This window comes from Diabrotica undecimpunctata, chromosome 4, assembly GCF_040954645.1.
Source record: "Diabrotica undecimpunctata isolate CICGRU chromosome 4, icDiaUnde3, whole genome shotgun sequence".
Classification (NCBI taxonomy): Eukaryota; Metazoa; Arthropoda; class Insecta; order Coleoptera; family Chrysomelidae; genus Diabrotica; species Diabrotica undecimpunctata.
In genome coordinates, this window is record NC_092806.1 from 39,099,958 (window position 1) to 39,125,594 (window position 25,637).

At 35.7% G+C, this 25,637-nt stretch overlaps 1 protein-coding gene across 7 annotated transcripts in view; it reads right to left on the reverse strand.

Moving 5' to 3' along the window:
• Positions 1 to 25,637, reverse strand: part of LOC140439453 (signal-induced proliferation-associated 1-like protein 2) — a 264,982-nt gene that overhangs the window by 90,996 nt on the left and 148,349 nt on the right. For 5 of the 7 annotated variants that reach the window (XM_072529373.1, XM_072529372.1, XM_072529371.1 and 2 more), the window contains exons 2-6: positions 21,652 to 21,833; positions 18,081 to 18,331; positions 5,079 to 5,423; positions 2,281 to 2,443; positions 1,862 to 2,049 (exon numbers count right to left, since the gene is read on the reverse strand). In XM_072529373.1, coding sequence (XP_072385474.1) covers positions 1,862 to 2,049; positions 2,281 to 2,443; positions 5,079 to 5,423; positions 18,081 to 18,331; positions 21,652 to 21,824 — 1,120 coding nt within the window. In that variant the 5' untranslated portion in view covers positions 21,825 to 21,833. Of the gene's footprint in view, positions 1 to 1,861; positions 2,050 to 2,280; positions 2,444 to 5,078; positions 5,424 to 18,080; positions 18,332 to 21,625; positions 21,834 to 25,637 lie in introns of those variants that run through there. The other 2 variants (XM_072529369.1, XM_072529374.1) reach the window with 2 other exon arrangements.

Consider the following 25,637-nt stretch of genomic DNA (forward strand, 5'->3'; position numbering starts at 1 on the left):
TACGTCTGTTTCATAGATTACAACAAGGCTTTCGATAAAGTCCGCCACAAAGAGCTAATGGACGTCCTCAAAGTAAAACAATTACAATACAACGACCTTCGAGTTATAACAAATCTATATTGTAGATTGATTGACAGCAGGCACACGTACGCATTAATGAACACATATCAGAAGAGTTCGAAATTAAGAAAGGAGTGCGACAGGGGTGTGTATTGTCACCACTACTATTCAATGCATACTCTGAAGAAATTATGAAAAGAGCTCTTGAGGGAGAAACAGTAGGAATAAAGGTCAATGGAACACCAATTAACAACATTAGATATGCGGACAAACAATTACAATACAACGACCTTCGAGTTATAACAAATCTATATTGTAGATTGATTGACAGCAGGCACACGTACGCATTAATGAACACATATCAGAAGAGTTCGAAATTAAGAAAGGAGTGCGACAGGGGTGTGTATTGTCACCACTACTATTCAATGCATACTCTGAAGAAATTATGAAAAGAGCTCTTGAGGGAGAAACAGTAGGAATAAAGGTCAATGGAACACCAATTAACAACATTAGATATGCGGACGATACTATCATAATAGCAGACAACCTCCAAGACCTCCAAAAGTTAATGAACATGATAGTTGAGTATGGAGAAGAATATGGATTATCAATAAACATCAAGAAAACTAAATTTATGAGAATATCAAAAGCCCAAAATAGTGATGAAAGCCTGACAATTAACGATAAAGCTTTAGAACAAGTTGAAAACTACGATTATCTTGGCACGATAATTAATTACACAAACGATAACTTAAAGAAATCAAAGTTCGAATAGAGAAAGCACGAACAAACTTCAATAAAATGAGAAAGGTACTTTGTGGAAGAGAACTTGAAATTAGACTTGAGAGTTAGGCTGGCAAGGTGTTATATTTTTTCGACTCTGCTTTACGGGATAGAAGCATGGACACTTAACGCGTCGACTACTAAAAAGTTGGAAGCATTTGAACTGTGGGTGTATAGAAGAATCCTGAAGATACCATGGACCAAGCATGTAACAAACAACGAAACAAACAACGAACAACAAAAGAATGGAAATATTGGAAACCATCAAGACACGAAAGCTGGGGCATGCAAGGAGAAGAATCTCATGGTTGCATAACTTGAGGGAATTGCCAACCTCCATCGCGGAGATGGCACGTAAAGAAGAGAAGATTCTCATTATTGTTGGATCAGATAACAGAGAAACTACAGTCTAACATTTCCTGGTGCTTAATTTATGCTGATGATCTAGTGTTAGAAGGAGCAGTAGGAAATAGTCCCTGGAAGGGACTTCTCTAACATTCATTAATATGTGCTCACATCAGCAACCCCTTGTTCATTCAAAAATATTATGCTGTGTATGATATTTCAATATTCAACCCTTTATAAAATCGTATATATTCAGCCCTGGCGCCTGGTCCGGGCTAACTAACTTAATTTTTTCATTGGGCCATGTACTTTTACTTTTCATAGCATTTCTACTCAAACGTGAAGCGATTATGTGCAACGTGGCTTTGAGTAAAACATAACATGCGAGGCGGCTTGATGAGTTACACTCGTGCGGAGCACACTTGCCTAATACGGCGATCAACGTGTTAAGTTACATTTTGAAAATGATTTTCAATGTGAAAGTCGAAACCTTAATAATATAAAAAAAATATTTTGCAATTTACGAGAGGAGTATCTTTTAAAATGACGATAAAATTTAGAAATCTCCACAAATATAGTGTTTGTAAAAAAATATCACAAACCGTGCGATAGTAATAGTTTTTTTTTCTATATAAATCAACACCATCGACTTAATATTAAAAATAAATCTCACCTTTTCCAACAAAATATTTTCTGTAATAGAGAGCTCCTTGGTCAACATTTTCTATCGGCCTAGGAAATCGCTGGTACGGACAAGTCGAATGTCTCCAATGGGTCTCCCCGGATGAAAATTCCAAAACGGCCACTCCATAAGCCAGGGGAGGTCTGTGAAGAGGTTTTCTGTTCTGTCCATTTTGTAGCCTGTAAATAAACCGATTCATTTGTAACAACAAATATATGTTGCTTATTTGATCATTGAATGTTTTTAAACGCAATTACTATTTTTTTGAGAATAAGCCACAATTTAAATTTATTTTATTTAATTGCTTTGTGGCTTAAAACTTTCAATTGTGGCTTATTCCCAATAAAAATAGTAATTGCATTAAGATGCCACAATAAATTAGTTGTTAAATAAATAAATATTTTACTAACCTGGACAAACTTACTATCCTCTCTTCTTCACCTCCTATTTCATTCCGGAAGAATGGGCAGTTCTCTACTAAATCGTTGCTCTGTCCATCTCCAGTGTCGTCTTCGTTTTCTCCGTCGGGTGTAGAAGACCGAACCATCACAGAAGCAGCAGAAGCACCTGTAGCTGTTTGTTTTAGAACAATATCTTTTCATTTAGTGCTTCACCAAATTTATTGGTGCCGCATGCAAAAGAAGTGCAAGCAAAAGAGGAGAATTGCTAAGACTCTCTACAAAGACTTAAAAATTATCAATCGACGGCAAAAAGTTAGAATACCGACAAAAAACAATGATCGATTTATAGGTGCAAGGACCGATACAGAGGAGTCAGGTATTAGGTTCTATAGGAATCAGTGGTGGATGGTGACTTACATGCGATATTCAACTACCAAAGATCTAGATTATATAAAAAACTACATTCTACTGTAGATAAACAAAAAAAATGTAAACTCTATAGGGACAAATCCACATAAAGAAAATAATAGGTAGCATTCACAAGAGGCGTACAGATATCTAATGGTTGCAGGACACTATCAACTAAAGAAACACATCGACACATATTGACTTAGCAGAAATCCTATCTCCCCATACGAAATTTGCTGACTTTCACCAAGAACGGCAAAAAGTTAGAATACGGACAAAAAACAATGATGGATGTAGAGGTGCAAGGACCAATACAGAGGAGTCAGGTGTTAGGTTTTATATAAATCAGTGCTGGATGGTGACTTACATGCGATATTCAACTAACAAAGATCTACATTATATAAAAAAACTTTACAATCTACCCACTAAAGTATAATTATTACAGCAAACTAGGATCTAAAAACACGGTAGCCGAGTTTCGGATATAATCAAATTCTTGCAGGACACTATCAACTAAAGAAACACATCGACAAATATTGACTTAGCAGAAATCCTATCTCCCCATACGAACTTTGCTGACTTTCACCAAGAACGCAGGACTTTTTGTGGAGTTTAATGAAATTACAGTGTTTGATAAAAAGGTTGACCATGAAGTGTCATATACAACTAGTGTCTTGACTAATTTCAAAAGGAAAAGAAAATACCAATACTGATAAAATTAAACACAGGACTCAAAAAAAAGATCGGTGAGTCAAAAGTTCTTTTCAAAATATTGTTTGAGTAAAAAAACTGTATGTTCTATTATAATGGATATAAGAAATCCATTGAATACCATTCTCATTATCAACACTAAGTTACTAAAATGATATTCCTAAGTTATAGTACAGTATTTTTGTCTTTATTGGCAAAAATGATAGTAGCTTGTTAGAAAGCCTAAAATTATATCAACGTATAGATCAAATACAATAAAGCACCTGGACCAGATCAAATCCCTGCTGAGCTACTTAAACTTTTGGATGAGGAAAGCATTGCCTGCTTAACCACTTTCTTCAACAAAATTTACAACGAAGGAAAAATACCAGATGATTGGTTAGAGTCACTGTTTATAACATTACCAAAGAAAAGCAGGCCCACCAAATGCAGCGATTTTACACTAATCAGTTTGATGAGTCACACAATGAAGATACTCTTACGAATTATACAAAAATGAGTATTCCTTCTATGCGAAAGTAGGATGGGTAATAAGCAATTTGGATTTAGAAACGGTCTAGGAACTAGAGAGGCACTATTCTGTATGCGCGTTCTATTACAAAAAAGTTTCGAATTCCGAAAGAATGTTTATGTTTGTTTCATCGACTTCGAGAAGGCGTTCGACAGAGTACAACAAGATACACTTTTCGATTGCCTACGGGCAGCAGGACTTGACCACTATGATATAAGACTGCTGAAATACTTATATTACAATCAAGTAGCCTCTATCCAAATTGAAGACAGTCCGACTGAAAAAATATCCATCAAACGTGGAGTACGGCAGGGTTGTGTTTGTCTTGTCTTGTGAAATTGTGACTCTGATGAAGAGATAATAACCAGGATCGAAATATCACGTAAGGCTTTTATGACCTGGAAACCAGTTTTATGCAACAGAAACCTGTCGATGAATATTCGTAAGGACCTGAAATGCTATGTGTGGTCCATCCTATTGTATGGTTGTGAGACATGGACGTTAAAATCCACAATGCTAAACAAGTTAGAAGCATTCGAATTGTGGTGCTATAGACGAATCCTAAAGATATCGTGGGTTTCGCACACTTCCAATGAAGATGTTCTTCAAATGATCAATTCAGAACGTCTGCCCATAAACACCATAAAGAGGAGAAAAACAGAATACTTCGGCCATATAATTAGAGGACCTAAATACCATCTACTTCGCCTTATAATACAAGGAAAAGTGGAAGGAAAGAGATGGATTGGTCGAAAGAAACTTTCATGGCTGCGTAATATTAGACAATGGTGTGGTTCCACAGTAGAAGAATTATTTCGCGCAGCAGCCGACAGAGAAAGGTTTCAGGAAATTGTAAACATGATGACGGCCAACGTCTGAATACGGACACGGCACCCAAAGAAGAAGAAGATAGATCAAATAATGTTAGTATTTAAATTGATGAACAGAAATCAGGTATACAAACAACTTAATACCTTGAAGGTATGTAGAAACGCATCCACCAGAAAGAATACTGACTCTGAAGTGGAATTGACTATATAGATGTCCAGACTATAACAATAGGAAACTATTGCGATGATGATACAAGGCAGATTAACTCAATTTTCCTCACTAGGTCATTATATGACCGGGAAGAATACCGTCAATTGACAGAAACTACACCAATAAACAAATTTACCTGTATTTCGTCTCTTCGCCAACAGATTCTTCCTCAACCGAACGGCGTAGTTCAAATTCGTCGTCAACGATTGACAATCGTAATGCGCAAACGCACGCCTCCTCGCGATTTCTTCACTCTCGGCGGAAATACACACCGAAGTACTACTACACACTACACTGTCATCCATAGTCTGTTTTGAGATCTTCGAATTGCTGGCTGGGGCACTACCGTTAGCCCAAAAGTGTTTTTTCACTTTGTTTTTATGTTTAGGACTTTGCGCTGATTGGTCGTCAGCATTGCCGTCAACTTTGCCTCTGAGATACTCCGAAGGTCCAGGGGATCGCTGGTCGGTACTGACTAGACCTGAAAAAAAAAACAACAAATTAGGGAAATAAAATAGTATGCAAGTACAATAACATTCAAGAACATCAGAATAGTTTAGGGATTATAACAGTGAGTATTACATGCTTAGACATATAATACCTAAACTGAGTGCTGCAATATAGACCCGTTCCCCCAGTGCGACACAGAAAAAAGATTCGAAGCAGTCCATGCATCTCTTTCTAATGGGCGGGGTTTATTGACCATGTGACCTTCCCTTTATCTATTTAGTATTTAGTTTTTAACAAACCTCTTTTTACTCTGAATAAAATAGTTTTAATGCTTTAAAACGCTGCGGCTGCAAAAGCTGCTGTTAATTTGAAGATTTTTTATCCAACTTAATTTATTGTACTTGTGCAGTGAGCCCCGATTTGCAAAAGAAAAAAGAAATATGTTTCTGTTGACGAACGATTTTTGATGATAAGTTCAGAATTTGATGATGATATTTCTGAAGGTATTCCGAAGATATTCGAGAAGCAAACAATATATTAAAAATCCGAAATTGAAACAGCAATTCGAATACAGTAAAACCTCCGTTAACCGAAATAATTGGGGGGACGGCCGTTTCGGATAACAAGAATTTCGGTTAAAAATAACATTGTTTTTTATAATTTTCTTGATCAAAGTATTGGTATTAAAAAATACTATGAGTTGATTTTGTAATGTTTTCTAATAAGTAAATCCAAAATAAAGTAATAAAATTAAGGAAAATGAACAAGTTTAACATGCTTTTTTAAAGAAATCTGCTATTTTTTTTGTGTTTTCGTTTGACAACGATGTTTCTCTCTCCCTCCATCGTTAATTTGCAGAACGTTTGCCTCATTCGATTGTTCGACGAAACGTAAAGCAATCTGAAAAGGACAAAACTTTATGTAATAAAAACAAAAATTAAGAATCTAGTCGTGTCCCTAACTAATTAGGCCTACTGTATAAAATTCTTTCCTCTAAAGCATTGAAAATCTCGTCGACGGTCTTGTGCTGCCTGTTGCCTCTTGGGTCGCCATCTTCGTCATCTGATATGCTCAGGTTGTCTTGATAAAGAACCATATCAATGATGTCCTGGTCGATGAATTCACGTTCTGAGTCATCAGCTGCTAACCAGTCACGTATCTCTTCTTAGTTAATTTCGTCATGTCCCGGCAAAATTTTTAATGAAAGGTTTAATTTCTTCTGTCGTTTTCTTACCATTTTCTTCTTCAGGATCGTCAATTAAAATCTTATCAAAAAGTTTGTTCCAGCATTTTTCCAAAGTTGAAGATTTGATCTTGGCCCACGACTCAGATCACCAATAAAAATGTTTTATTGTTAAAGATTTGAGAATTTTGGGAACACTTTTGGATTAATTCGTCTCCTGTAATAACAGATGTCTTAAGAATGCTTCTCTATAACGTCTCTTGAATGTCTCTATGACTCCCTGGTCTAACGGCTGGATTAAGCTTGTGACATTCGGTGGCAAAAATCTAACAATTGTCACCATTTTGTAGATTTTGAGGGTGAGGGCACATTGTCAACAAGCAACAATGCTTTGATGAGAAGTTTTTTTTTTATTTTAAAAAGGATTTTACACTTGAGACGAATTCATTTTCAAACCATTCTAAAAATAAAGTGGTCGACATCCATGAACTTTTTTGGCTTCTTTACCTTAAAATGCCTTTTCGGAAATATCTTTTAGAGCTCTTGGTTTTTGTCATTTCCCAAGACACATAGACATCAATTGGTGAGTGAAATTAACGGAATTGTTTACGTTTTGCGACAAACATTTACTTTTTATTGACGAAATTATTGAAACTGTCAGCCGTTTCGGTTAAACGATGTTTCGGTTAAAAAGGTTTCGGTTAAGGGAGGTTTTACTGTATATCAATAACAATTATAAATTAATAGTTACCATAATTATCTTATTAGAAAGACAAGAGGTAAATTTATGTGAAACTTTAAAATTAGTAGATAATTTAAAGTCAAAAATTAAATCGGAGATAATAGTCATCTAATTAATAAAAAAAGAAATATTTTTTGAAAAGAATAAAGGTGTTTCGTTTTTATCTAATGTTGCTAAAGTTTTGATTGGGATACTTTCCGAGGAATTACAAATTGAGTCAGATTTCTCTCACTCTCTCTCTCTCCAATGGCGCTACAGCCCAAATCGGGCCTTGGCCTCCCCCAAACTATGCATCCAACCTTGGGGGTCAGAAAGCCCTGCCTGTCGTAAGAGGCGACTAATGGGTAGGAATAGGGAGGTGGAGAGCCGTCGCTTGAGGTGTCGGGTTGGTAGAAACGCACACGGTCGCTTCGGCGACACGGTCACCGGTCTACATTCCTAGTATCCGAGACGAGACTCTCGTGGGACCACTCTACTCCCATTCCAAAAGAGCCTGGTGAGGTTGAACGAGCTGGGCCCGTATATACCTCTCCTGACCTCGGTCAGGCGTGGTGTGGGTGCCCCGGCACATACCCACCGGGAGATCCAAGAGTGGTAGAGAAGAGATCCTCGGCGGCGACCTGTCTACGTGTGAGGTGGAAATTCCTCCGCCTGCCGAACCTACCCGCCCGTAGTGTGGGAGTAACTGGTAGGCAAGGTACTCACAACACAGGTACTACGGGGAAGGTGGTGGAGCCCCCACGGGTCGCGTATAGTAGACGTGTCGTGGTAACCCCACGGGGGACCCACGGGACGTTTTTGGTACGCGCCACGTGGCAACTTCACTTTGGTGTCGGACTCGTAGGGGCAGAGGTTTCACTAACGGGCGTATGCCGAAAGGCCAGGTAGCCCAGGGTCCTGCCAAGTCTTTACTTGGAGGGCACGCAATTATAGCAATGCCACTTTATCCTCCCACCTTTCCCGTGGCCTTCCTTTTGGTCTTGCGCCCTGAATTTTACTAGCTAGGACTCATTATGATAATCTTTCAGTCTCCATTCTCACTACATGACCAGCCCATCTAAGTATCTAAAGTTTAATGAATTCTGAGATCGGTACCTCTTTGAACAGTTGATTCAAAGTTCAGGGTTGTACATGGATATCCATACTCCGTTCTCGTGAATAGGTGCAAATATCTTTCTTAGGACTTTTCTTTCAAAGACTTTCGTTTTGTGTCTTCTGTCATCACCCATGTCTCGCATCCATAACATACTATTGGTCTGACAATAGTTTTGTAGACCCCGATTTTCGATCTCCAGCGTGTGTTTTTGGAGCAGAACACATGGGCGAGTGAAAAGTAAGCTTTGTTTCCCTTTATTATTCTTCTTTGAATTTCTAATTCTTCTGTTCCATCCGTGTTTAATGTAACTCCCAGATATGTGAAACTTTCTATAGTTTCAATATCGTCCTCTAATTTAACTGTTTTCCCTAGCTTTTGCCTGTGTTAGTTTTTGGTCTTTTGAACATTTATTTCTAATCCGGTCTCTTCTGCCCCTGTTTTTAATTGTGAATATATTTCTGCCGCCTCTTCTGTTCTTCGAGACATGATGCTAATATCATCGGCATAGGCGACAATCTTTTTCTGTTCGGCATATTTTATCGGCCCTCCGTCTTGCATCTTCGTAGTTTGCTCTTCTTTCTCTGGTTCTGCTTTCCATATATTTGTTGTGTTCTTCATCTCTTTTCTGTATGGCCTTTTTACACTCGTCATTGAACAATTCTCTTTTTGTTTGTTTGTTTTTTTGCCAATGATCTTTCTTGCTGCGTCAATTACTTTTGTTTTAATCTTTCCAATGTTCTTCGGTGCCTAGACTGCCTGTATTTGTCAATGTTTGTGTTATTTTTGTCTCATAGTTCTGTTCGATATCTTGTTGTTTTAATTTTTGTATATCTAGTTGTTCTGTTGTTTGTTAATGTCTGTCCCTCCTGTTTCTTTAAATTCTGCATCTGTATTTTATCTGTACTATCAAGACATGATTAATTTGGTTGGCGGTTGTTCCACCAGGCATAATCCATGTCGCTTTGATCATGTTATTTTTAGTATGATCTGGCAAAGTTGATAAGTAATTCTCGATTTTCATTGGTGTTTCGATGGAAACCAGATTTATTATCCACCCTAAAATATGCTCCAATTACATCTGTCATTGTAAGATGTTCATTTTCAATGTACAATGTACGTTACTAATTTAATTTTGAGTGATCGATGACTAGTTTTAACACCGAAAATATTGAAAAGCATTTAGTTAGTTGTATCTATTAATGATAGTTATTCATTTTTTGCTTTTTTCTTCAATTTGTTTAAAGAAATAAATAGTTTTAAAAGTTTAACAAAAAAAAAAGGGGGGTTTGGCTTTAATAAAGTCCTCGTAGACATACCGTCTCAGGACTTGCAACTTAATGTAGAGTCATATGTCGCCATGTTACCAATCCAACGGTAACTTTACCATCTTAATTATAAACTAGACATAATGTAAACTAAATTTCATTTAGCAATTTTTAAAGGGTTTTTACCCCCATATTTAGTGGCTATTTCCATGTATTAACCTGACACTGATGATGGAATACTTATTCCGAAAACGTTTTGTCAATTTAACATAGCCCAAATGGGTTTTTTATATACCTTTTTATAAAGGATTTTATTGAAAAATTTTTTTAATATATGGTATACAGCCAATTACAGGAACTTAGTTTCCTTGTGGAAAAAAAAAAAGATTTTATTTTTTTTTGGAAATAAAAAAAATTTTATTTACTAAAAAGACCCTCCACAATTTTGATCCAAGATTACTAGATTTTTGTCAACCAGTCAGTCAGGACTATTTTTTCCTGTTGTGCATTTTTGGCGTATAAATATCTATTATTCAATTGCGATTGATTAATTTTAATTTAGAAAATATATTTCTCTCCGCCACTGGTAATTCGAATTATAATAATAATTGTATCCTACTTCGGTGGTTTCAATGCCAAAAAGGATGATACAGGCTATAAACAACGTTATAGATTTATTTGCAAAGAAAAAAAAATTATATTCAATTAATATTCACCGTACCTATATAAAAATTTACTTTTACTAAGAATTGTTAAAATAGAAGATAAATTAAAATTTCATAGTATCTAATTATTTACATAAGAAATTAAATTGATTAAATTATTACTAAGTACTATGAAATTCTTAATTATTTGTTCTTTATTACATTTTTCAGCACCTATTAACAAATAAAACAACGGCACATTTTTTTTAAATTTTTGTCTATTTTTTATTTTTCAGTCATTCATTGGCGGTGAAAAATGAGACATACAAAATAAGTAACTGTGTCAAAAAATACTCGGATTACGCGTTTGCACGTTTATGTTTATTTTTAAATATTGTGGAAGTAAATGCTAGATCCATTCATAAAAAATGTCGTGTTTAGAACATATTATTTCCAATATACTTATGCCATCGGTCACAAATCATGGAGGCGGTTTAGAGAAAATTACAGTATCATAATTATTGTTGGAATTAAATCTTACCGAAACATGATAGTTTAAAAAAATATTTCTATAAATAACTGGTAATAATCTTCTAAAAAAAAAAAATACAATATAAAAATGATTTCCGATAATGTCACTCAATATTTTTGAAAATTTGCTAAGTTTGAAAATATAGGATTTTGTTCAAATTTCCGTAAAAATTCCACGTTGGTACTTATATAGTCGATAAAGAGCCTGGTGAAATTTATGAATTATTATAAAATAGCATATACTTCCAGCAAACTAACTTTTTTAAAAAGTTTATTTTTATTTCGATGTATAGAAAAAGTGAATAGTTCTTAACATCTTATATCGTCCAGACATATTGATTTCTTTTAGTCATTCATCATTTTTATTTAAGGAGCTTTAAAGTATCAATAGAATGTATCAATATAATCACTAGAATCAATATTCCTTATATCCTCCTATAATTTCTATTATTAAATATACAAATGTTGAAGTATGCTTGATTCTATGGCTCTAAGCCCAATTCGAGCTCTGGACTCCTTCAGCAAACCCTTCTTTCGTTACGATCTGTAGTCATTCTACTCCACAATCTACTGCCAAGGAGATTTTTTGTGCCATTATCCACATTATTCTACCATCTCTTTCTTGGTCTTCCAATAAGTCTCTTTCCCTGCATTCTTGCATTCAACAGTTTCTTTGGGAGTAGATCTCTTGTCTACGCACTGACGCCATTACAGTCTGATTCTTCATTGTATACTTGTTTACTCCAGTGTTTAAGATGCCTCCAACAATCGTGAGTCACGCTGATTGTGAAGTACGGGCTGTTATACGATTTCTTAGTGCTAAAGGCGTAAAACCGATCGATATTTATCGTGAGATCGTTGAAGTTTACGGACAAAACATTATGAGTGATGGAATGGTAAGGAAATGGGTGAGAGCATTTAAAGATGGCCGCACAACTGTGCATGATGAAGAACGGAGTGGGCGTCCTTCGGTCGTTAATGAAAATTTGGTGCAGAAAGTGGACGAAAAGGTGAGAGAAAACAGACGCTTTACAATTTCATCATTGTCCGACTGCTTTCCTCAGTATTCTCGTAGTGTTTTGTATCGCATTGTTACCGAGAACTTGAATTACCGGAAATTGTGTTCACGCTGGGTTCCAAAAATGTTGACGGATTTGCACAAAACCCAACGTTTAGGCAGTGCATTGACTTTCCTTGAGCGGTACCACAGTGAAGGTGAAGATTTTTTAGACCAAATTGTTACTGGTGACGAAACGTGGGTGGCCTACGTCACATCAGAATCGAAACAACAATCCATGGAATGGCGACATTCATCATCACAAAAAAGAGTGAAGTTTAAGCAAACAATTTCTGCCCGGAAAATCATGTGCACAGTTTTTTGGGACAGAAAAGGAGTATTGCTAGTGGAGTTTCTGCCTCGTAATGAGACAATCAATGCAGCGTCTTATTGTGAGACATTGAAAAATCTGCGTCGTGCAATCCAGAACAAAAGACATGGCAAGTTGAGTAAGGGTATCGTTTTGCTGCATGACAATGCCCGTCCACATGTGGTTAATCAGACCAAAGATCTCATCAAATCATTTATGACAAGTGCCTCAATATTCACGGAAATTATGTAGAAAGTAGATTAAGGTACAGCCTTCATGTAAAAATATAATTATTGCCATATCTTTGCACGTCTTTTTTTAATTCCAAAACGGTACTTACTTAAAAAACACGCCTCGTATATTATATATTTCATAACTGTATCTGATTCACCACCTATTGTTCACATTTAGAGGGCGTCTCTCTCTTTCAAAGATGTGTATGCGGTTTACAGATTTTTGAGTCAATATTAAAGTTTCACATCCATAGCTCACTATCGGTCGGATTATGATCTTATAGATTCGTATCTTAGTCCTTTGATGTACGTCTCGTGATTTAAATATCTGGTTCATAGCTAAGCATGCCATATTGGCTAGGACGATTCTTCTGCTTGGCTCTGCATCGTCAATGTTGTCCTTTGTGATGTTGACTCCTAAATAGATAAAGCTATCTACTTTTTCTAAGTTGTCTAAGAAAGTGCGAAGCGGATATGAGTAAGTAATAGACAGTTTGGCTTTCGTAACGGCTTCGGAACAGTTGAAGCTTTGTATAGTTTCACAACTCTTGCCCAAAAATGTCGAGACCAACAAAAAGATCTTTTCGTTGCGTTTATAGACTATGAGAAAGCTTTCGACAAAGTTAAACATGAAATGTCTAAAGAGAAAAGGACTCGACAAAAATGACATTAACATAGTGAGAAATCTCTATTGGAACCAACAGGCTGTGGTAACATTAGATGGAAATAGCACGGATGCGCAACAAATAAGTAGAGGAGTGAGACAGGGCTGTGTACTTTCACCATTACTATTTAATATATATTCCGAAGAGTTATTTACGCAAGCACTTGAAAACTGTACAGAAGGGATCAAGCCAGAGTGATGATGATGATTATGATAGTATGTTACGTAGTAAATTGTATGTAGCCATGCACGTCATTCTACATTTCCGATACACGAATAATGCGTAAAATTGCTTGCAAATTCGACCAATTCCGCTGTGGCGATGACGTAGGTATGAGTTGGTGCGTTGTCATAGTCAAAGAGCACTTTTTTCTTTGCCAAATGAGGACGTTTTTTCTGCAATTCGACATCGAATCGGACCAATAATTCGGCGAAGTAGAGCCCTGTAACCATTTTGCCCTTCTCCAGGTAATTGATGTAAAGCACTTCTGTGTTCTATGTTAAACGGTTACAAAACGACACCTTTGAATTACGCTTACATAGCGTCGAACACTGATCTGAAGTGGCCTCACGGTTGCGCTTGTTGTCCGGATTGAGCAAACGCAGCAGCCATTGCGCCGACAGCTTTCTTATGGCCAAAATTTCATGCAGGATATGACAAACGCGGTCTTTTGAGATGCCTACTGTCCCAGCTATGTCGTGCACCTTCACTTGGCGATCTTCCCATACTAGATCGTGGATGTTTGTCACGTGATCCTTCGTGGTAGACATTTTCGGGGTACCGAGGCGTGGATTATCAAAAACAGACGTGCGATAACGTTGAAACGCGTTAAACTAACTTTTGACGGTTGCCATAGAAGTAGTAAAGTCACTGCATACAGCATCCAAGCGCCTTTTGATTTCGCTGCGCAATTTCCCTTCCAAAAACAAGAATCGAATTACCGAGCGATATTGCTTTTTTCCATTTTTCTAAAATCTGCCGACACGCGCGCTTTCACACGCAGTCAAAACAAAACTATGAGTCAGATTCGGCTGAAATTTTGACATTAGCCATCTACGAGAATGTATTACACGATAGTGGATTTCTCTTGCGATTGTGGCGCCATCGGGCAGTGAGGCTACCAACTTATCAAACCGCCTCCGTATTTGGAAATTAATATTAATCTGAACAGAATGACTTTGGCTAACACTACAAACTAAGTAACATAGAAGTAACAGTAGTAAAGCCGCGTTTACACGATGACAATTGGTGAGACAATTGTCATCACGTGGTTGCGGATTGTCGGAGGAGAGTCCAGTTGAACGAGAAAATGTTTATACGGGGCCAACTATTGCCATGGCAGTAGACAGCTAAAACATGGCCGACTGTTCGTCATCTGTGGTGTCCGGTGAGGGAACTGGCAAAAAACAAGACAGCATGACTGGCCTACACCGTTCACACGGCGCCAGTTGTCCCGACAATTGAGATTTCGAGTGGTGGGAGGGGGGGCTCACTGGGCGCAGCTCATTGTCCTCAGTCTACTCCCGGAGACAACTGAATTTTGGGCCAATTGTGAGGGTAGTTGGCAAGGCAATTGGCCTGAAGTGTTTAGACGAAGACAATAATTTCATGCCAGTCAGTTGTCTTCTGACAATTGTCTCGCCAATTGTCATCGTGTAAACGCGGCTTAAGGAATTTGAAGCAGTTTTTTGGTAGGCAATTTGCCAATCCTCTGTCTACTGCACTTTTCAACCTTGGTTTTGAAAATATAAATACTCGAAGCTGCAACTGAAGGACTAATTTTTAACCATATGGCAATTTATAAATATAAACAAAATATTCAAAGAAAACAAAAAATGTTGATGGTTAAAGTGACACCAACGATTTGGCTTATGAGAAATGTTGACAAAAAAATAAAACAGCGATCGCAAAGAAAATACTGAAAGCTGTCTATGCCGGAGAAAAATTAACGGACGGATAGAACAACAAAACAAATGGAGAACACGCTAGAAAAAAAAAAAGTACAAATGGGCTGTGCAGAGAGGAGCAATCTCTAAAAAAGAAAAGGAAAACTTAGAAAAATAGATATGAAAAACACAAACTGTAAAGATCGCTAAGTAAAGTCAGATGAATAAGTCGGTAGGTAATGTGAAAAATACTTTCTAAAGAGCATGTATATTATTATCAAGCTTAACTTTCTTTTTCTTTTTACTCGTTTTATGTATGATAAGGTTATTGATGTTATTTTATGATTTGAAGTGGACTTTTAGTTTAAAAAGGTTTAAAATGTTTATATCTGATCAGTAAGTAGTTCATCATATTTCAATATATATATATATATATATATATATATATATATATATATATATATATATATATATATATATATATATATATATATATTGATTCTGGATCATGCTAACAAAAATATTACTTGAATTCGTACAATTCCAATAAATATTTACCAACACTTGGAATATGTATTAAAAAATCATCACTGTGGTAAAACTAAAAGCACTGATTATTCACTCACTGTCAGTAACTGAAAGTACAACAATTTTAATAATAAGAAGAAAAAAACGATTCATTTAAACACACAATATCTGAATATTGACGTTATTGTAGCAAAGATTAGTTGTGGAAGATACAACCGCAATAATATGGCAACAAAAAGTGACGTTCTTATCTAATATTATTCACTAACCATAAGATTTCAGATTAAATCGACATATGTAAATAGTAAATACGACATTTAAAGAACAGGTATCTCTAGAAAATATTATTAGTTTATTTTTAGCCTACACATGCTTTTATTATTTTATTTTATCCGATTTATAATTTTTTTTAAATGTTTTACATTGACATCATGTAAGTTATTGTGAAGATAAAGGAATGGTAAAAGAAATGAGATTGAAGATAAAGGAGGCTAAAGAAAAAGGGTTAACGGATCCATCCACTGAAATAGAACAATATGATAGAAAAAATGACAGTTAATATGCATGAAAACATGAAAAAATTAACAAATACCAAAAAGGTGCCTATGGAATACTCAAAGATGATGACTTGTGGAAAGAATGCATAACAAGATTGTTTGATGATGACAGATTATTACAAGATCTGCAGGAACAGACAAGGCCGAATATTATAATGGCAGAATTGGAACAAGCAATTAAGAATGTAAATAACGGGAAAGCAGTAGTCCCAGATGGGATATCTGCTGAATTAATCAAATGCATTTATGATATAACCACAGAATTTACATAACTGGTATAATCGCTAAGTTTGGTAAGTTCAACAAGCATTTAAGTTGTTAGATCAAAAGTGTTGCCAAAGAAATATAAATTAAGGTTAAGGTGTTCACAACTAATATGAATCTGACTACACAAGCTCGCATTCATCGTCATCTTCTCAATTTAAAATTATTTGTTCATGTGGTTTATTATTATCTTGTAAACTTTCACTTTGGTTACATGATAAACTTGCAGTTTGCTGATATATCATTTTCGTTCAATGGAAGAATCATCACTACCTTCTCTAAATTCAAAAATGGTTTCGTCAAGCCGCAATCTTTTTTTTCATTTCATAGGCCTCTTCCTCATGTTTCCAACCCCGTCTATCTTGCGCCGCTCTTATCCAGTTTTTATTGAATCTTCTTAAATCGTCAGTCCATCTTGTAGGTGGTCGACCGACGCTTCTCTTGTCTTCCCTTGGCCTCCATTCCAATAACCTCTTTGTCCATCGCCCATCTGTCATTCTGGCTATGTGTCCTGCCCATCTCCATTTTAGTCTGGCTATCTTCTCGATGATGTCAGTCACTCCGGTTCTTCTCCTGATGTCTTCGTTGGTTATTCTGTCTCGCAGAGTTATTCCTAACATGGACCGCTCCATTCTTCTCTCCGTGACTCTCAGTTTGGTAGCTGCTGCTTTTGTTAAGGTAAGTGTTTCTGCTCCGTACGTCAAGACTGGGAGGACGCACTGATCAAATACCTTTCTCTTTAGGCATGTGGGCAGCTCACTTTTAAAAGTTTCTCTCAGTTTTCCAAATGCTGATCACCCAAGGCCGATTCTTCTCTTCAGTTCATGAGTCTGGTTATCCCTGCCAATCATAATTTCATGTCCCAGGTATTTATATCTATCTACGAGTTCTATTTCTTTCCCACCAATACTGATGTTCTGGTTGGGTACCAAATTGGTCATGATTTTTGTTTTCGAGATATTTATATTTAAACCTACACTTTCTGTAGCCACAACGAGTTCCTGTACCATCTCTCTTGCCATACCTAGATCTTCAGCTATTATAAGTATATCATCGGCGAAACGTAAGTTGTTTAGATATTCTCCATCTATTTTAAAAAAAAAGTTTTATTGAATACTAATCAAATAAACAAAAAATAGCTATAAGACTTTGGTTCATTTGTTTTTATATACTCACTAGATATAACCACTGCATGTTCCGTGTCCATATATGAAAACAAAGTTTGTGGTTAACATTTACTGTGTTATTTATGGTACGCACAATTTGTGAAAAAAACATCGTAGAGAAGGCGTATCCAAGAGTGTAGGCTTTCATAGCTGGTGTTTGGCTGTTGAGCATGGCCTGGAATTGTTTCTTTCTGGCAAGAAGGCAAAAGGCGATACTTAGTGGACCTAACCTCCTGTCGCTCTTGTCAGATAGTTAAAATTTACCATTAGACACAAACGTTGGCTTAGTTTGTATGAAAAGATGTAAAATATTTATTCGGTAGTAAACAACAAATGGCTAGAAAGGTTTTCCGTATTATATTACAGATTTTGTATTTAAAGATTATTTAGTTAATCGAATTAAAGCTTAAGAAATTTATTAGGTTTTCATAAAACACATATTTTTAAATAAACGTAAATCGTATTTCGCATTGGCTGATACCAATGTTGTAAAGTTTGTACCATAATGGTCAAAATGACCACAACTTATTGTTTGGATCTAAGTAGGTAATGATAATTTACCTGCAGGTCTGTAGTCCTGCAGCATCTTGAAAAACTCATTATTAACAGTTATCACTTGCGGCCTATCAATGACATCTATCGATCCATGGCTTCCATATTCCCTCTTTAATAGAGGAGAATTGGAATTCGACGGTCGGCCGTTGTGCTCGAGGAGTTCTAGACTGGAATTGCTGCGGCAGAGATGATCCGGGGCGTAGAGTTGTGGCCTCCTGGGGGCTGGATGGTGGTGGTGTCGGTCGTTGAAAGAAGACCTATAAAGACAAAGACGAAATAAGTGAATAAATGTGTAAAGACAAACTGGTTGATAACATAATACGTTAAATAATTTATTAAGTAACAGACTAAAAGTTCACAGACTTTCATAAAAGACACAGTAGCTTAGAAGACTCTTAACAACAAAAAAAGACGCAAAACTTATGATACTGACCATCGCAGTGTAGATAAGAATTATTTTTTTATTTGATACAAATTTAATGATACAAAAGAACTACATATTTTCATTATATACCAACTAAAGGAACATAATATAATAATAATAACGTAAACGCACTAAAAGGCATGAGTAAATTGTCCTTTTTCCATAAAAATTAGCGCTACGGTTCTACAATGACATGTTTCGTTCTCTATTGGGGCTCATCAAATACTTTTAGATCGAATACAAAATCAGAGGGAGAATGGCAGTCTTAACAAAATTTCTTGGAACTGTGTACCAACAGCCAGTTGATTCACGATTATCTTATTTATGTCCAAGGAAATTATAAGGAGACATACCTTAGTTGTTTACTGTGTGCTAACGTTGTGGTGTTAGAATATAAGTTGGCCCGCTCGGTCTCCCGATTTAACTGTCAGCGACTTCTTTTGTGTGGATATATAAAGTCAAAAGAGTCTGAAAGCGATCCACTCAGAACAGTAACAGCTCTCATAAAACGGATTCGTGACGAGATTTGAAAAGAGTTGTTCAAAACTTTCAGGCTCGACACCATAAAGAACAACGAAAATGGTTTGACGGATTTGGTGTTCAAAAAAAAATTTTGTTTACATTGGAATTCAAATGGCTACTTATTCCCCGACTTCCTTTTAACAATAAAATAATTCTTTATCAATAAAATTTACTAAATCTTCCCCATTTCATTGGCGAACTCAGTATATTATGCACACGATAGAAACCTAATAATCATCTATAATATCTACTATAATCAATGCTAAAAAGTAGATGACCTGTTGACAAAGACAATCTTGATAAATGGAGGAGTAAGTCAAGGATGCATGCTGTCCCCGCTGTTATTTAACATATAATTTGCACATATTTTCGCACAAACGCTGGAAGAATAAGATGAAAGCATATTAGACAAGGTAGTGTTTTTATAACATTAGATATGACGCAGCAGTTTTGGCAACCAGTTTAGAGAAACTAAACAGTTTAAACAAGAGAAAAACAAATAACAAGCGAATAAGTAAAACTAAAAGATAAGAATCAATCATAATATATGCACAAGAACTGAAATAACAACAAATTTATCGCATTAATGGTGATCACGCTATCAAGTTTTCAATAGATATAGATTATAAACAAACAATAATATATACATGATATTTACACGGAGGAATAGGACTTAAAAAGTCCTAACAAGGCTGCATGGACTGCTTAACAATTCCATATGGATGGGAATCCATAGAGACACTTCGCAATGCTGCTAAAAATAGAAAAATTGAATGCTAACTGTATCAAATCTAACAGGACAATTTTATTAATGGTTGACACCTACACATAAATGCACCATACCTTAAGAAGAATTTGAATAGATATTAATTTTAAACTCCTCGTAAATTTATTTTGACTACATTCTTAACAGTAAACAAGGCTTTTTATCGGTAGTTTTCAAAACAGAAACACAAGTTTACCAAAGTGTATCATACTGCGTGACGTGACATTGAAGATGCAACACCAATTTTTTTCATCATTTTCATCAATTATTGTCTTCTCCACGGTGCCTATCCGTTCCGGGCATTGGCGATTATCATGGCTATCCTTATTTTGCTGGTCTTCTTTTTAAGAACGACTTGTAACAAGCCAAATATCTGCTCATTTTTCATAATGTTGCCCAGATTTTCTAATTTGCGCTCTTTAATTGTACGAACAACGATTGTACGATCGCAACACCTGTGAAACATCCAAATATGTTCTTATAGTTTTGTACTTAAAATGGCAAGTAAATGTTTTAGGCAACGCGAACCCATTATTCGTATTAGGTATTAGCATTTAGTCAAGAAGTCAACCCAAACTACTACCAATAATGTTCCTTGCATATTAAATGAGTCAGGAGATGTAACTAGCTAGTTACTGGTATCTGGTATTAACCTACAGGAAAACCTGTTGAAAATTGGGATTTCTAGTAGTTGAAGATTTGGTATAGAACATTGTGGTTGTGTTATTTAGCATTCCTGTTGTTTCAAATAATACTAACAGTAATCTGCTTCCATATGAAATTGCATCGTATACCATAACTCCTCGAGAAAGCTTTGTATCATTTCTAGGCAAAATTGAATTTCGCGCCTGTTACCACGTCCTCAACGAATTTTTCTGTCTCCTTCAGGGACCACAAACTAAATCGAGACTCGTCACTGAATACAGTTTGATTTCATTTCTGATCACACTGGAGACATTCTTCGCATCATTGCAATCTCATCCCCAATATATCTGCCGCGCAAACGAGTTCTTACAAGAAACTCCACTCATCTATCTAAGCATTCTCATTTCAGTCACATGCATTCGTTGTTCTTCTGTTTTAACAATCCAACATTCAGTTAGCAGTATTATAGAATTTTCCTTTTATTTTCATTGAAATTTTTATGTCACCCAACACACCACTCGCTTCTTTCCACTTGTTATTTCCTCATTCCTCTGTAATACCGATCCTAGGTACTTAAAACTATTAGTTATTACAATAATTTCACCAACCCTTTTTCTTTAGGTGCCGTTTCTAATGTAGGTTGGCGATCAGCTACGCAAATTCGTCTCTATCATTCCAAGTTATCATTTTATTTGTAGTAACTCACATTTTTAAATCAACATTCCAAATACTCCATTTTTGTCCTATTAAGTTTTAAACTAAAGAGCTTGTCTCTACTGTTCCGGTTATTGTTCTAAATCCCTTTCATTATTTCCTATCAACACTACCTCACCAGCATACATTAAGCACCCAGGATTTTGAATATTCAATATATGCTTAAATTGCGTTAAGATTCGTTATGTTTTACCGGGGATTACATTATCAATGTCGCACCCTATAAAAAGTTGGTACGTAATTGTATAAACACTGTTTTTCGATATGTACCAGCCCTCATTTTAATCATTATTCGTAGATAAAAAAACTAAAAAGTGTCGCTAAACAAAAATAAGAATAGAAAGAGGAAAAAAGATATAAGAAATATGAGGGACGAGTCTAAGTTTAAACAACTATAAAAACAGTGAAAAAACTTCGTCCTCTTACAAGAGAATTAAATCGTTTTGATTCTACGCCAGATATAGAAGTAATAATACATACAAAACTTGATGGTTAGTGATACCAACCTATTGTTGGTGGATAGTCCTGCGTTGGTCCAAGCTCGATGGACATGAGTGTTGTAATAGTCGACGGCTATGGCGGTTCTTTCCCGGATGCGGTTACTATTTCCGGCTAAGGGCGCTGTGGTTGAGAGCGGCGCTCTAGGCGGCGCGGGCCCACATTCTTGCAGGCCGATCATCCCATCACGCTGCAACAAAAACCAATATTAATTATCGTCAAGCAAACAAGTAGATTGAAAATTAATTTAGTATGTATAACGATGAATAATTACAGAAACTTTAAACTGCGAGACGTGTTACATAAGCACAACGTTGTTATCATTCTAAATATAGGCGCCTGTCGTTAGCCACTGTACATGAGGTATTAAACCTCTTCTATTTGTATTTTTAATGTTAAAGACACTATCTGTAAATCATTACTAGGGCTAATTCAAATTAATCAACTGAGTTAACTGACAGACGTGAATAAAATACTTCTGTATATTTGGTGTACCAATACAATGAGATTTGTTTCATATGTGTGAATAAAGAAGTGGTCATTTCGTTAACAGCGCAATTCAAGACGCAAAACAAGAGAAGAAGCCAGTCATAAATATTCATTACAATGCTAATAAAGCTGCTGTGGATAATGGGAACAAAATAACAAGGGAGTATTTCTGTTTTCGAGCTAGAAAAAAGTGGTATATCAGATTATTTTATATCGGTAGCATGGCCGCACTAAAAGCATTTAGAATATTTTCACAAAAATTCGCTGACTGAGATTAAGGGATCAAGGAAAACTCAGAATTTCTTTAGGTAATAATTAAAAACTTCCCAATGTGAAATATATAGAACGGAGTGGCAAAAATAATAAGAACAGAATGAAAGAACACCAGGAATGGAAGATATCCATAATATTATATTGGAAGGTTTCACAAAGATAAGAATACTGCAACTATTATATATCTTCAGATTCTGCCTAGAACATGGCAATTTTCCGAACAACTGTAAACATGCGTTAATTCTCCCTCTACTAAAACCAAAGAAGGATGGAAGAAGACCAGAAGGCTATAGGCCAATATCACTACTGGAATCACCAGGAAAAGTATTTAAAAAAATCATATATAAAAGGCTCATCAAACATACAGAAAGAAGAAAAATGATCAAGAAGACCAATTCGGATTCATAAGAGGAACAAATGGTAACTTCAATTAGTAAGAGTGATCAGTGACAGAATAATCTGTTATAACAAGAAGCAAAGAACAGGAATGGTCATTCTCGACACAAAAAAAGAGTACGATACAGTTTGGAAAAAAAACCCTAATCTACAAGATTAACTGAGCTAGATTACCTCATTACTTGATCAATATATACGACGCATATTTGACTAACAGAACTTTTTTGGTTTCAGCTGACCAAAAGATGTCCAGGATGCATAGTTCAGGAAGTTCAAGAAGGGATACCTCAGGACAGCATTTTATCACCGATACTATATAATATTTTTGTTTTAGATTTCAGCAAAAAAACCCACCAGTTTTAGAACTTATTAGAACTAACGAAGAGAGGAAACAGAATTCAATCAGAAGACACCGTCAAGCAGCTCGGAATCCACCTCGACAGAAAATTAAATTTCACCAGGAACACCCAAGAAGTCAACAGAAAAGCATCAGTGACAAAGAGACTAATCATCATTTTCAGGACCTGCCCACTATCGCAGGGCAAGAAGATTCAATAATAGCAGGCCTACGTTAGAGCTGTGATGTTATATGCAGACCTAATATGGAGTTCAACAGTAGAGTCCAACTGGAAGAAACTCGAGAGAACAGAAACGATATGTTACAGATTGATCCATCATCATCATTTTGGCTTTACAACCCTGTGTGGGTCCTAGCCTCCCCAAGAATGTTTTTCCAGTCGTCCCTATCCATCGCCTTCCTCCGCCAAGTACGTATTTCCATATTTCTCATATCTTGATCTATGTTATTTAGGAATCTTGTTCTGGGTCTTCCTCTTCTTCTTTGACCAATAGGTCTATCAAGGAGCGTTTTTCTAGCTGGGTCGGTTTGCTCCATCCGCATTACATGGCCTTCCCACCTCAGATGTCCTATCTTAATGTGTTTTACGATATCTGGTTCTTGGTATATTCTATAGAGTTCGAAGTTGTATCGTCTTCTCCAGACACCATTTTCATTTACCGCTCCATAGATTCGCCATTCGTTACAGATTGATTGAGCGGTCGAAATGCGAGATGACCGAGAACAGAACAAGATAGTTCTTCAACTAAGCCACAAGAAGACTCCTAAAGACTAGAGACATCCTCGACAAAAACAGCTTAAGACAACTAAGCAGGGAAGAAGTCAGTGACAAAAATAGTACCTACCAAAAGTAAAAAAACAGGTACCCTAAGAGAATGCTTATATATTCTATTAAAATGTAGATATTATTAGAAAATAAAGTTTTTATTTTTATTTTCTTTTACGGTTTTTACAGCTTTTTTAATCCGTCCCTTCTCCCAAATGTCAAAAAATAGTTCGCATCAACCAAACAATTAAGAGTGTCCTAAATAAACAGCTAAACAATAAATTGGCATTCAAGTCGAGCATACATATATTACGTCGTTTGTATTACATCAATTTAAAAAAAAATGTAGGCTGATATGTGTTTGCAAATGCAAAGATGGGTAATTTCAATTTTAATGATATCAATCATGCAATCTGACAACGAAACATGACTCACACTCCCGTCCAATTCGAATCCAATTGGTAGCTACATGTATCCGAGTGTACTGAGCGTGACAATTCTACACGATCAGAGAATATAAAAGCCGCAGATACCTGAGATGAGTTATAAACCATAATATCATTTAATTTGACCCCCGCACCTTGAAGTCAATGAGTCACGCTCAGGTTACTAGTTATTATACACTTTATGCGATTTAATAACTTTTGTAATTTGTACCTGTATTAATTAAACTCTGTAAAAAACAAATGACCAGAACGATTACCGACAGATTCGCTAAAAACAGTTCAAACAAAATAATCAAATCATTAAAAAAATTTTACATTTCATATTTACATTGTAAATAGATTGAAATATTTGAATTAATGCTTTTCTGGCTCCCCTTACTTTTTATCTTTTTAGTTTCTCTTCACAAGAGTAATGGGATTAGGTGACCAAATTGTACTCCTTTGTATTGCATTGTTTGTGATTCAATTTAGTTTTTTTAATAGTTGCACATTTTTAGGTATATGCATATGTATTAACTATGAACTATTTGTTGAGACGTTCGTAATTTGGATTATAGTCTAGGCGGGATCTGTTTTGGATTGGACATTTTCCATAGGAAGCTATTTTTTTGCTGGAATCCCTTCAGGATGTGGCCAATATCGATAATCACGATATGCGCCAGTCGCAAACCCTGTGCTACATTTTTTATTTAACAAAATCTGAAAACAATTAAAAATTTCTCATTTTTTTGCTCCTATTTTCGTTTATAATTCGGAAAATATTGATCCTAGAGAAAAAATTATTGGAAGGTAAAAGTTTCGTTATTCAATTTTACACAATATTTCGTTAGCTAGAAATCGAAAATTTAATGTTTATTGTTGAAAATATAGCAATAATTGGAAAAAAAGTACAAAAAAATGAAGTTAATCCTTTAAATGTTTTCGACTTTCTAAACTTGACATACAAGCTCCATATTCCGCCTAGAAAAACCTTTTAATATGTTTAAAACGTGTGCGAAATTTTGTTAAGATCGGTCGGATAGGTTTTGCATAATAATTTTGCAATCCAGCCTACTGGAAAAAAATCGCAAATTTTCAAATTTATAGTAGGCCCTAAATAAGGCCCTCAGATAGTTGCAAATTTTTTTACACATAAAGGAAGGCTTAAACTTTCAAACGCTTTTTGTAAAATTCAAATCGGTTCACTAGCAGAGCCTAGAAATTTTTTTAAAGTTTTAAACATTTTTTATATATATTAGGCTTATAAACATTATTGAATGTTTGCAA